Source organism: Lagenorhynchus albirostris, chromosome 1 (genome assembly GCF_949774975.1).
Source record: "Lagenorhynchus albirostris chromosome 1, mLagAlb1.1, whole genome shotgun sequence".
In the NCBI taxonomy this organism is placed as follows: Eukaryota; Metazoa; Chordata; class Mammalia; order Artiodactyla; family Delphinidae; genus Lagenorhynchus; species Lagenorhynchus albirostris.
The window spans coordinates 49,977,769-49,989,878 of NC_083095.1; the positions used below are offsets into that span (position 1 = coordinate 49,977,769).

Genomic DNA, 12,110 nt, shown 5'->3' on the forward strand with positions numbered 1-12,110 from the left:
TAAGTGTAGGATTTTAGCTGACTCACAAGTAAATTTTAGCCAGGTATTTGGACTCATACCAAGGACTCACTAAGGTTACACAGAGCAGTATTAAGAATAAAGACTCTACAGGTATCATGATTAGGAGGTAACAAGTCTGTCAACAATCCAAAAGTTTCAACTGGCAAAGGAAGAAAAAATGTAGCTCAAGAGCTATAGTATGCACATTAAAGTATGATAATCAGTGTCTTCGGTCATCTTTTTCCATGGGTCTTGGGCAAATGATTCATTTCGTATTGTCATCAGCTAGATTCAGTAGACTTGTGTAGAAACTGATTTTTGCAGTCATCTATTTCTGAAGATTTTTTTTCATCTCCAGTTTGAGATGTCCTACTAAGACAATCTTGCACTGATTTAAATTGGCCCATGTCTCTATAATTAAGAGACAGGAATACAAGAATCATCACCCTGTTCTACTGTCGTGTTAGTTGTTAACAGTACCTGGCAAGATTCTATTTATTGAGATTAGAGAGAAATTTTCCAGAAGGCAGTTTCTGAGTTCTAAATGAAAAGTTTATTCAGAGGAAACACTTCTTGGACATGTTTGAGTATAAAACTGTGTGTACTGTACAAGTCTCAGCTGTATTAGTCTGTAATAATGTAGAAACTGGAGTTGGGGGCAGTATTCCCAGATGTATAAGACGCTCAGTTTTGGGTTCATTGGGAGAGAGTTAATGGGCTCCTAGGGAATTGACCTCATTTTCTTTCAAGCCAAACAAATAAAGAAGCAAAACCTACTTTAGGCTAAGGAGATCTAAGAATTTCTGAAAGTTTACCCAACTTAAGTTTGAAAATTCCATTTGTCCCTTTTTATTTCATGTGAAGACGGCAATGATAAAGGTGATAGAGATTTTGAGATGTATTGTCTCACAAATCTCCTTAGTAACAGTTCTAGAGAAGTGAGTGTTTACTAGGTAAGTAATTAGAGCTCTCCCAGGTAGGAAACACAAACTCAAGCAGCATTTTTTGGCCATTGTTAAAGTTGAGCCTTTTTAAACAACCTTTGATCCATCCTAGAAATAGATATACAATAACCAAAACAAAAGTATTTGTTGTCAGGAAAACTATTTATGAAAAATTATCTGAAGTATAACATACCCATATGTTCTTCTACATTGGTATTTTTTAAGCTGCAGGTTGCAACACAATCCATGACATCAATTCAGATTCTTTTTTAAAGGCACAAAATAGCAAGTATTTAAGTGCATCAGTTGGATTCTTAATAGGTACTATACCTTGAAACTTTTGTGGATTTTTTTTGTTTGTTGCTTTGTTAGCAATTTGACTGTGATGTGCCTAGGTGCATTTTTCTTGTTGTTTGTTCTATTTAGTGTTTATTGAGTTTCTTAGATCAATGAATTGATATTTTTCATCAAATTGGGGACACTGTTTCTTAGTTTTTCTGTCCCAGATTCCCTCTTCTCCTTCTGGGACTCCAGTTACACGTTAGACCACTTGATGTTGTTTCATAGGTCACTGAGGCTCTGTTCTCCCTGACCCCCATAAACACACATAAGATGTTTTTGTTCTCTATACTTAAGTTTAGTTTCTGTTGCCCTAATTTTAAGTTCATTGACCTTTTTTTTTGTAGTGTTCAGTCTGCTATTTAAGCCCATCAGTGAATTTTATTTCAGATATTGTATTTTCTGGATCTAGACTTTCATTGAGATAGATAGATAAGATATATAGATAGGAAGAAAAATGGATCGATGGATGGATGGTTACATACATATATAATATACATACATGTATAGTTTCTATCTCTCTACTGATAATTTCCATCTCTTTACTTATTGTGTCCATCTTTTCTCTTAAATCCTTGAATATATTTATAATAGATGTTTTAAAGTCCTTGTGTGCTAATTTCAACATATGTGTCATCTCTGAGTCTATGTATTTTTTTAAACTGGTTATGATTTTTATTTTTTTTCTACTTCTTTATTCATTTTTTTATTGTATCTTGGATGTTGTGATACAACATTGAGTGTCTGGATTTTGATCTCTTTATTTTAGAGTGTTTAAAGCATATATTAACTGGTAGGTCATTGCAGTCCTTTCAAGGCCTATGTCAGGTTTTACTACAATATTCAGCAAAGTCTTTCCTCTGGGTGGAAGCTCATTTCTTTCCTGGTACTGTGTGATCACTAGAACTTGTATTTAGCTTACAGCACTGTGTTAGCTGTTTTTCTGACATACCTTGCATAGTCTTGCTTCGCTTGTGGGCAATTTAGTATGCAACCAAAGACTGCTCTAAGGAGACACAGTTTTCTCATTTCTGCCCCTCTGCCCTTCAAATTCCCACTGCCTAAGCAGCCCCAAACTATAGTCTTTCTTTCCTGCACCCAGTGAAACTCTCTCTTTGGGTTCTACTTTCTTGGAAAGTAGCCCCACGCAGAAATCAGGGGTGAGTGGGGATCTTAACACCATCTTTCAAGGATTACAACCCTGTGATATCTGTTAACCCATTGCCTCAAAATAATTGCTTCATATAGCTTGTATGCACACATGTATTTGTGTTACATGTTGTAGTTGTTTATAGCAAAAGGGTAAGTCTAATTCCTGTTACTTATTATACCTATAATTATTATGCCTATAATAAATAACATCTTTTAGAGATAAATGAGGATGTACAATAGAAGACCTCCCCATCTTTGTATTTTTATAAGCCAAAGACACACCCAAAGGTACTGCCAGGATTTTCTTTAAAGCAAAACAAAACAACTTGGAGTCCATTCTTGCACACAGAACAATGATACTGGAGACTCTAGCATTCTTTGCCATAAAGCGTGGCTGTAGTAATTTTAGACTTGTCATGAGGAATTTGATTTTTTTTAAGGAATATTTTTCTTACATGTTAAAGTAAAACATCTTAAATGTTTATGCTGATATAAAAGAAATGAAATTGAAATTTTTATTTTCAATCATTGATACTGGTATGGATGGATGCAGTTGATATTTTACTGTATGTTTAATTGAAATTTATGAGCTCATTTTTCTCTGGTAATTTTTTAAGTCTTGAAATTTGCTGATTATGTAATTATTGAAGATCTTTCTTTCCTTTCCGTATTTATGCCTTTTATAATTTACCTCTAGACCTGCTTGCCACTATTTCTAGTTGTGACCAAAAAAAAAAAAAAAATCTTTAACTCATCTTTGTCTCAAATGAGTGAAGTGGTTCTTTGTGAATTATAGTAATGGCTCTTGAATTAAGATGTTTTTAAATTATTTTACGAAGTAAGTCATTAATGAACAACTTCTTTTTATTTTAGATTATTTTTGAAAAGTAGATACTATATTTTATGGAATGTCTTTGAAAATTTTATGCTGCTCGCTTCGGCAGCACACATACTAAAATTGGAACGATACAAAGAAGATTAGCATGGCCCCTGCGCAAGGATGACACGCAAATTCTTGAAGCAGTCCATATTTTTAAAATTTAGTTTGACAATAACAAACACCTAATTAACGTTTCTAAATATAATACCATCCCTCCTGATGCGTTGTGGGTATTGCATACACTAGCAACCATTTTATTAAAACATTAATTGCAGTTGGATTTGTTTTGGGATTCATGCATAATCCATTTAGTACATAGCAGAACTAACTCATTTTGAAGGAATTATAAATGAAATCCTTCATTTATAAGGATTTATAAGGAAATCCTACACAAGTCTATCATTTAATTCACATTGTAGTCAGGGAAGGGGAAGGTTTGCCTTCAGAAAATTCTGTGGCTCTTCTGGGATCTTTGATGTGACCCTCCCTCGCTCTCTCCCTCCCTTCCTCCCTCCCTTCCTCTTCCTTCCTTCCTTCCTTCCTTCCTTCCTTCCTTCCTTCCTGCCTCCCTCCCTCCCTCCCTTCCTCCCTCCCTTCTTCCCTCCCTCCCTCCCTCCCTTCCTTCCTTCCCTCCCTCCCTCTCTCTGGGAAGGTACCCAAAATGTGTTCATGCCGTGTACAGACAAAAACTGCAAAACTCAATCAATCAAACTTACATTCCTGGCTGCATTGGAAATTGGCACCCCCATTTTGGAAAAGTGAAAGCATTTCCTAGAGCTGAATACTTGTCTACCTTAAGATAGCAATTCTACTGCCAGGTACACACAGAAACATACCCACATGTTCACCCACAAGACACTTATTTGAATGTTGGTTGCTGCACTATTTGTAATAGCCCCAAACTGGAAACTACTTGAATACACACCACCAGTAGAATGGGTAAATAAATTATGGCATATTCCCATAAAGGAAGAGTGTACGGTATAGCAACGAGAAGCAACAATCTACAAAGCTCAGAAACAAGCAGAACTAATGCATGGTGCTAGAAGTCAGGAGAGCAGCTGTCCTTGGAGTGGGGAGTAAATGGGAGTGTTTGGGGTCTGGTAATGTTGTCTCTATCTGGCTTCTGGTTATGTAAGTGCTCAGTTTGTGAAAATTCATTGATTATAACAAATGCACTTTTATGCATGTTATATTTTAATAAAATTTGCGAAACAAACAAAAAAAGAAGGAAAATTTTATGACTTAATGTTTTTATTTAGTATAATAAATAATATAAGTACTCTGTATTGCTTTACAAATCTTGGTTTTAGGAATAAAGACAACTAGATACTTTTTGAAAGTGCTTTTTTTTAGTGTATTTTGTTTACCAAGATTGTATTTAGGAAACTTGTATCTCTATGATGCAAGTGTATATTTTAATTTTTTTGGTCTTTCAGTCACATTATATCTTAGAATTTTAAAATTCTGTATACTTTATGAGTAGATAATAAGCCATCCTTTTCTCTGATTTACAGACTATTTCATATAAAAGAAGTTACTCTTTGATTATTAGGAATAATTCTAAAATTGGTCTCATTAGGCCAAATAAAATATACATTTAGGAAAATATAATATTAGATTCCTGAATGCCATAGTAATATTTAATTTGACAAATATTTGTTCTTTTTAGATAATTATAGGTGATTTGGCAGGGCGGGGTGTTCATCCTACCATAAAGTTGTAGTTTAAATTAGTCTCAAGACAGAGTCTATAGCCTAGATAGAAACATCCTGAAAGTGTTTGTTTAGTCACCTACTTTTAATTAATTTTTAAAAATCTTTTATATACAAAATTGCGGTTTAATTTCCTGATTCCAACCAAGAATTAAGTAGAATTGTTAGGAAGATACCAAATTGTTACTTTCTTTTGGCGAACATAAAGGAAGGGGTCCTCTGTAGTAAAAAATTAAGAGTTTTTGTCTTTTCCTCTTTCTTCTCTTCTCCTCTCTCCCTTCCCCCCTCCCCAGTACACATGCTTCTCATCATATTTCCAGGATTGATCCTTTAAGATAGAATTTGTGAATATATGTTATATTTTACAGTTGACAAATTACAGTTTGAACCTCCTCTGAGAAAAGAAACAGAAGCACGGGATGAAATGGTAGGAATAATGACTTTTAAAGAATTTTCCAGATTAAAATTTGAGAAAAGTTATAGTCAGGTGTACTTTGACTAAAGAACAAAGTAATACACTCTTCAGAGCATTGATTTTTTTTTTTGGTGGTATGTGGGCCTCTCACTGCTGTGGCCTCTCCCGTTGCGGAGCACAGGCTCCGGACGCACAGGCTCAGCGGCCATGGCTCATGGGCCCAGCCGCTTCGTGGCATGTGGGATCCTCCCGGACCGGGGCACGAACCCGTATCCCCTGTATTGGCAGGCAGACTCTCAACCACTGCACCACCAGGGAAGCCCCAGAGCATTGATTTTGATAACGTATTTCACACATTAAAGTTTGAAAAAGCTTCTGGTTAGGTGTATTTTGACTAGGGTACAGTGTGTAATATACCATTTTAACCATTCATTTTGACAGTTCTGAGTCTTTTGAAGAATTCATATGAATTTATTAAGTATATGGAATTTGATGCTCAGCTTTAAGCTCTCAGGATCTTTTTACTTAATGATTCTGTTAGATTTGTAGTATGATTTTGCATTGCCTTACTGTTTTTAATATTTATTTGTTAATATAGCTTTTTTTTTTTTAACCATTGCTCTTATTTTGAGATTACTATTTGGTTAACCCTTTCCTTAACTAAAAAGAAAGAAACAATAGATTGAGCAAGATATTATTAGAGTCAGCCTAGATGTTATCCTAACATCTACTTTATTTTTAACTGATAGTAAATATAGTTTTTAGAGTAATTGTCTTCTGTTAATGGATCTCTTCATTCTTAACATCTGCAAGTGGTGCTCTTCCTACTGTATGTGTTGCTGGACAATAAATTTTCAGTTTCCATGCTAGTCAGAAAAAGTGTGGCACCTGTAAATTAAAGGTGATTGAATAATACAGTGTTTAGTTCTCCATGCTAATGGAGTAGTGATGCACATAATTCAAAGTTAACATTTTTGTTTTGCTTTGGAATATACTTTACCAATATATTGGTAAAGAGGGCTTGTCACATTTTAAGCTGTAAGTATGTTTATAGATTCTGTTAAGTTTAAGTCATCTAATAATGAGTTATTGACTTAAACGTGTCAAATGACAGCAAATGTAGCTAGAGATTAAACCGTTGAAAGCCAAGATGATTAATAATCATGACAATGAGTATGTTCTTGAATCAAATAAAATGAATGATACCTTTATAAGGTAACATTTTAAACTCTTTTTTACCTTCACAGGGAGTGTCTTCAGACCCAAACTTTCTGTTACGGTGGAATCCTTTTGTTGATGGTGCAAATACTGGCAAGTAAGTTGTTTTTCTAGCTTAACTTTATTTTACTTAATTATATAAGAACAGTATTTGATGGGGAGTGCTTTATTCTAATAAGCTTTAATTTTTTTCTTATAAAAGCTGTACTATGCCTTTTGTCAGTGAAAAACTTCTGACTTTTTTAAATTGCCCAAAGGCATAATGTGTTGATCATTAAGGCTTTGTGGTTTTGTTCTTTAAATCAAAATACAGTATGTGTGGTGTTAATATACTGAAAGATGAGCTACATGATCTCATGGGAAAAAATACGATAGTAGGAATCAGAAAGCCCCAGTTCCGTCTCTGCAATGTGGTTACTTCATATTCTAGACCTGTCTTTCCTCAACGATTAAGTGACAGGGCTGACCTAGATGAGTTGTTCCAAACCTATTAGTCCATTGCAGTGCCTAGAGAGCTCTTTGGAAATACAGATTCCTGAATCCCCACATTAGGCCTATGGGTCTGGGGTTAGCAGAGTATGGCCTGTAAGCCTATAAACCAGATCTGGCCCAATGCCTATTTTTGTACATCCTACAAACTAGAATGATATTTACATTTTTTAATGGTTGAAAAAAATCAAAAGAAGACCACTATGACCACTATATGATTCATAAAGCCTACAAAGTTTACTGTCTAACCCTTTATAGAAAAAGTTTGCTAACCCCTGCTATAGAATACAGTCTTTGGGAGTGGAATTTAAGAATCCTGAAAGCTTCCCAATTGATTGCAATGACTATGGATAAATGTGTGGAACCAGTGGGCTAGATGAGTGATTCTCAAGTTTTGATGTGCCTGGAGGATCACCTGGAAATCTTGGTAAAATGCAGATTCTGATTAAGTAGGTCTAGAGGGTGCATTTATAAAAGTTTCCATGGGAATTCCCTTGCAGTCCAGGGGTTAGGACTGCGCTTTCACTGCTGAGGGCCCTGGTTCAATCCCTGGTCGGGAAACTAAGATCTTGCAAGCTGTGTTGTGCAGCCAGAAAAAAAAAATAAATTTCCAGGTGACACCAATGTTGCTCATCTGTGGACCCCACTTGGAGTAACAAAGGGTTTGATGATCAGCCATTTGAATCTATGATTCACTGTGGATTCCAACTCTAAAATTCTGAATCTCTTTTTCACTACTAAGTTTAATTTCATATTTATTACATATTAAATGTTGCAAAGCATAATGGTAAAGTAAAAAATACTTCATATTCACTTTATAAAAACTCTATTTTATAGTCATACTAATACAGTTTGACAGAATGAGATCTTAGGTCTTCCTGTAGCTTTTAAAAATACTCTGTACCATGATCTAATTGTCTTTTATATCACCTGAATAGAAGCAGATTTTAATGCACATGTAATGCTCTCTCTGTGTTTTATGTTATTTTCATTTATCACCATATAAATTGCATTTTTCTCTTTGTATTAGATCAACCTCAAAACGTGCAATACCACCTCCCCTACCTCCTAAGGTGAGCTACTTAAAGATTTTCAACAATATATCCTTGTTTAAATAATAAAATAAAATTTTTAAATAACTTTATTGAATTTATTCAAAATTCTCTTAAACATATTTTAGGGTACAGTTTTCCTCAAGAGCATTATTATGAAGATGTAAAAATATATTAAAGAAGATTTCATGAGAAATATAATATTTTTATAGCTATTAGAAAAAGGCAAAGATAGGTTATTACTCATTTGAGGCAATACTTGACCACATGGAGGGGAGTTTATCATTTACAGTCCTCATTTGTTACTACAGTTGGACAGTGCACTAGAGTCATACTTTATTAAGTCACTTTCCTTGCTTGTTTGTAGTTATTAAATATTTTGTGGATTATGTATGTGATTTTATTGGTTATAAAGACGTTATCGGTTTGGGGTTAGGGCTCCTTAAAAGTCACATGGCAAGTTCATAGTTGTGTTGGGATAGTAACTCAGCTCTTGCTTGCCTTGCTTACTTGGCCCAGTGAATTGAACTATACAGGAGAAAGAAAAAAAGGCATATTCTCCTCCCCCTAAAGTCTTTGATGCATAATAATAACAAAGTGTTAATGTTTTATGTCCAAATTTATTAAAGTACTTCCGTGTCTTATTATCAACTAGCCAAGGATAAGCAGTTACCCTGAAGACAACCTCCAAGATGAAGAAAAATCATCAACTGTAAAACGTTGTCCTGATTCAGAGAACAGAGCTCCCCAAGTTCTCAGAAGACAGAGTAGCCCAAGTTGTGGTCCTGTAGCTGAGACTTCCTCTATTGGTATGGCTAGCAGTATCAGCAGGCCTGGAGTGCATACAGCTAGATACTGTGATCTCGGTAAATAAATCAAAGTGAAGGCTGAAAAGAAAGCCATTTTGTTCATATTTTAAAGAATGTCTTTTTTCTTTAGTCAATCTTATTACTGTTTGAAGCTTTGTGAAGGTTCTTTAAAGTTCCACATGGGTGGACTATAAATAGATTCAATCCAATTCAACCCTAATTTGATCCCTTACTAAATATTATAGGATCTAGAAAGATGAATGGATGACCCTGCCCTCTGGAAGTTCAGGGTCTATAGCAGATGTTATACCAATGTGCACATAATATCAGACAAGACATTTTGTTTAAGTGTCTCCTACAGTAAGTAACTATACGTAACAATGCAAGAGATCTCTGAGGGAGATAAGGATAGGGAACAGAGGAGGTAGGCCCTTGCAGAGGTTTAAAGGGCTTGGTGAGCCTTTAATAGGTGGAACCAATACTGACAGGCATTCTTAGAGAACAAGAAAGAATGAACAAATGCACTGAAGCAGGAAAGTCTAGAATGTATTGGAAGTACAGTCTAGTATGGTAGAAGTGTGAGCTTTTGAAGGGTATATACTGGGAGATAGGACTTAAAAAGGTAGGGTGAAGTTAAATTATGAAAGGCCTTGAATATCAGCATTAGTAGGTCAGATTTCATTTTTCTCACAATATGGAAAGACATTTGTTGTTTTCATGGATTAAGACCACTGCTATAGATGCACTGCTGCCTCTACATGAGCTAGAGAAAGGCACCAGAGATACTTTAACTCATCTGACAGTAGAGAATATTTCCCTATAAAGGAACACCCAAATGGAAAACAAGTACTGGGGGGGAAGGGGAAATTATTTTTCAAGGAAAGTACTTATTTGTATGGTCATTCAACTTTTAACCATGATTCTCTTTAGGAAATGGTGATGGTATTTCAAAACTCATTAGTGAAAACACAGAAGGATCAGCGCAAGCACCACAGTTACCACGAAAAAAGGACAAGCGAGATTTCCCTGTAGGTATAACAGGTGTTTGGTGATTAGTTGTAAATAATACTGTATTTATCATATAAAGGGCATAGTCTGTTTAATTCAAGAGTTTGAATAACTGGATTTCTAAATGTATAAAGTTTTTCTTAAGGCTTTAAGAGGTCTTACGGTATTAAAAATCACTTTTCCCACAGAAACCAGTAATCAATGGCCTCCCACCCACCCCAAAAGTGCTGGTAAGGAATATTTTTATGTGAACCACTTGCCAATTTTTCTCTCTTTAGAAGCAACAGAATATTGTTTATTTGCTATCAAGTATCTTGAGCCATTGAAAGGAAGGATTCATAAAATACAAAGGCATTAAATGCATTTGGATATACCATGGATCAAATCATGTACCCTAATTTGAGTGAGTTAGTTAGAATTGGGTAAATTTCACTTTTTATAAATACAGACAGTTGGGTTCTCTGATTAGCTTACAGAGGCCAATTTAATTTTAATGTGATGATATTACTAGTACTGTGTCCTCTTCATTATGTTGGTTAAATATCTTTCTACCCCTGAAGCCATTTTTACATTGAACTATACACAGTGAAAAGGAACAGGGAAGCTTCTGTTAACTCTTGTTCTCTGGCCCTTCAGTAGAACCTACCTAAGGTAGTTCAGCCAGTCATATGAATGGTTACCTTATAAATTGTACCTTTTTGTACAGTAAAAGTTTAGTGTAAATATCAGTCTTTTGTCTTTTATCACTATTATGGAGGTATACTGCAATTATAATCACTATGATGTTACTCAATAAAATCATTCATTGTTTCCCATTATTAAATGTTAGTCCTAAAGATACGTAGTGATGTAAAATTCCTAGAATGTATCATTGACATATGTAGACGTTTTGATAAATTTGATATTTTTGCTATAAAGCAGTGGATTACACAAGGAAACAGTATAAAACTCTCTTCATAGAAAGGGTTAAATTATATCAAAATATGAATTTTGTAATGAGACCATAAATATATGCAAATATGAGTCAGTTTAACATTTCATAATAATCTTAGCTGTTTTCTAAGAATGTATAAAATTATCTAATCAAATAAGTCAACATTTCTTTCTTTATAAATAAGATGGGAGCATGTTTTTCCAAAGTCTTTGATGGCTGTCCTTTGAAAATAAATTGTGCAACATCCTGGATACATCCTGATACAAAAGGTAACGTTTCTGAATTTTTATATATATCTCCAACAAAATATTTATTATCAGAAAAGATCCTTAGGATCAGTGATCTGAGGGCTTTTTACTTTAAAAGTTCAGCTTAGAGACTGAGGAGTGTAGGTATTATACTATTTAGTGTAACAACCTAAATAGGTAAATAGTTTTAGTTTAAGGCATCAGAATTCAAGAGTGAGTATACAGGAACAGTTCCTGCTTAAAGGAGACTAAAGAGACATCACAACTGATTGCAACCATGATTTTGCATTTTCATTTATGTAAAAGGACAATAATACTGAGACGATAATCGCTTTCAGTAAAATCAGGATATTAGAAAATAGTATTGTTTCAGTGTTAATATCCTGATTTTGATCATTGTTGTGTCGTTGTATAAGACCTTTTTATTTTTTTTTAAGAAATGCACACAAATATTTAGGAATAAAGTATCATGCTCATAACTTAAACAGTTCAGAAAATGAAAACAAAAACGTGTGTACAGAGAAAGAAGGATAAAAACAAAAGTAGTAAATGTTAACTTTTTTTGTATATGTGTAATCATATGGTGTCTTTATTTTTTTAGAATTTTAGAATTTTATTTATTTTTTATACAGCAGGTTCTTAGTAGTTATCTATTTTATACATATTAATGTATATATGTCAATCCAAATCTCCCAATTCATCACACCGCCACCACCACCCCCACCCGCCACTTTCCCGCCTTGGTGTCCATAGGTTTGTTCTCTACATCTCTGTTTCTGTTTCTGCCCTGCAAACTGGTTCATCTGTACCATTTTTCTAGGTTCCACGTGTATGCATTAATATATATTTGTTTTTCTCTTTCTAACTTACTTCACGCTATATGACAGTCTCTAGATCCATCCACGTC

The 12,110-nt window shown here is 34.5% G+C and overlaps 1 protein-coding gene and 1 non-coding gene across 2 annotated transcripts in view; both read left to right on the forward strand.

Moving 5' to 3' along the window:
* MAP4K5 (mitogen-activated protein kinase kinase kinase kinase 5) overlaps nt 1-12,110 on the forward strand; it is a 136,408-nt gene that overhangs the window by 90,441 nt on the left and 33,857 nt on the right. Inside the window, exons 15-21 of the mRNA XM_060142785.1 lie at nt 5,399-5,457; nt 6,693-6,760; nt 8,183-8,225; nt 8,860-9,013; nt 9,944-10,041; nt 10,210-10,251; nt 11,140-11,224. Coding sequence (XP_059998768.1) covers nt 5,399-5,457; nt 6,693-6,760; nt 8,183-8,225; nt 8,860-9,013; nt 9,944-10,041; nt 10,210-10,251; nt 11,140-11,224 — 549 coding nt within the window. The remainder of the gene's footprint in view (nt 1-5,398; nt 5,458-6,692; nt 6,761-8,182; nt 8,226-8,859; nt 9,014-9,943; nt 10,042-10,209; nt 10,252-11,139; nt 11,225-12,110) is intronic.
* LOC132504456 (U6 spliceosomal RNA) lies at nt 3,364-3,470 on the forward strand. Its single transcript, XR_009534891.1, has one exon. It is a non-coding gene; the product is annotated as a U6 spliceosomal RNA (small nuclear RNA).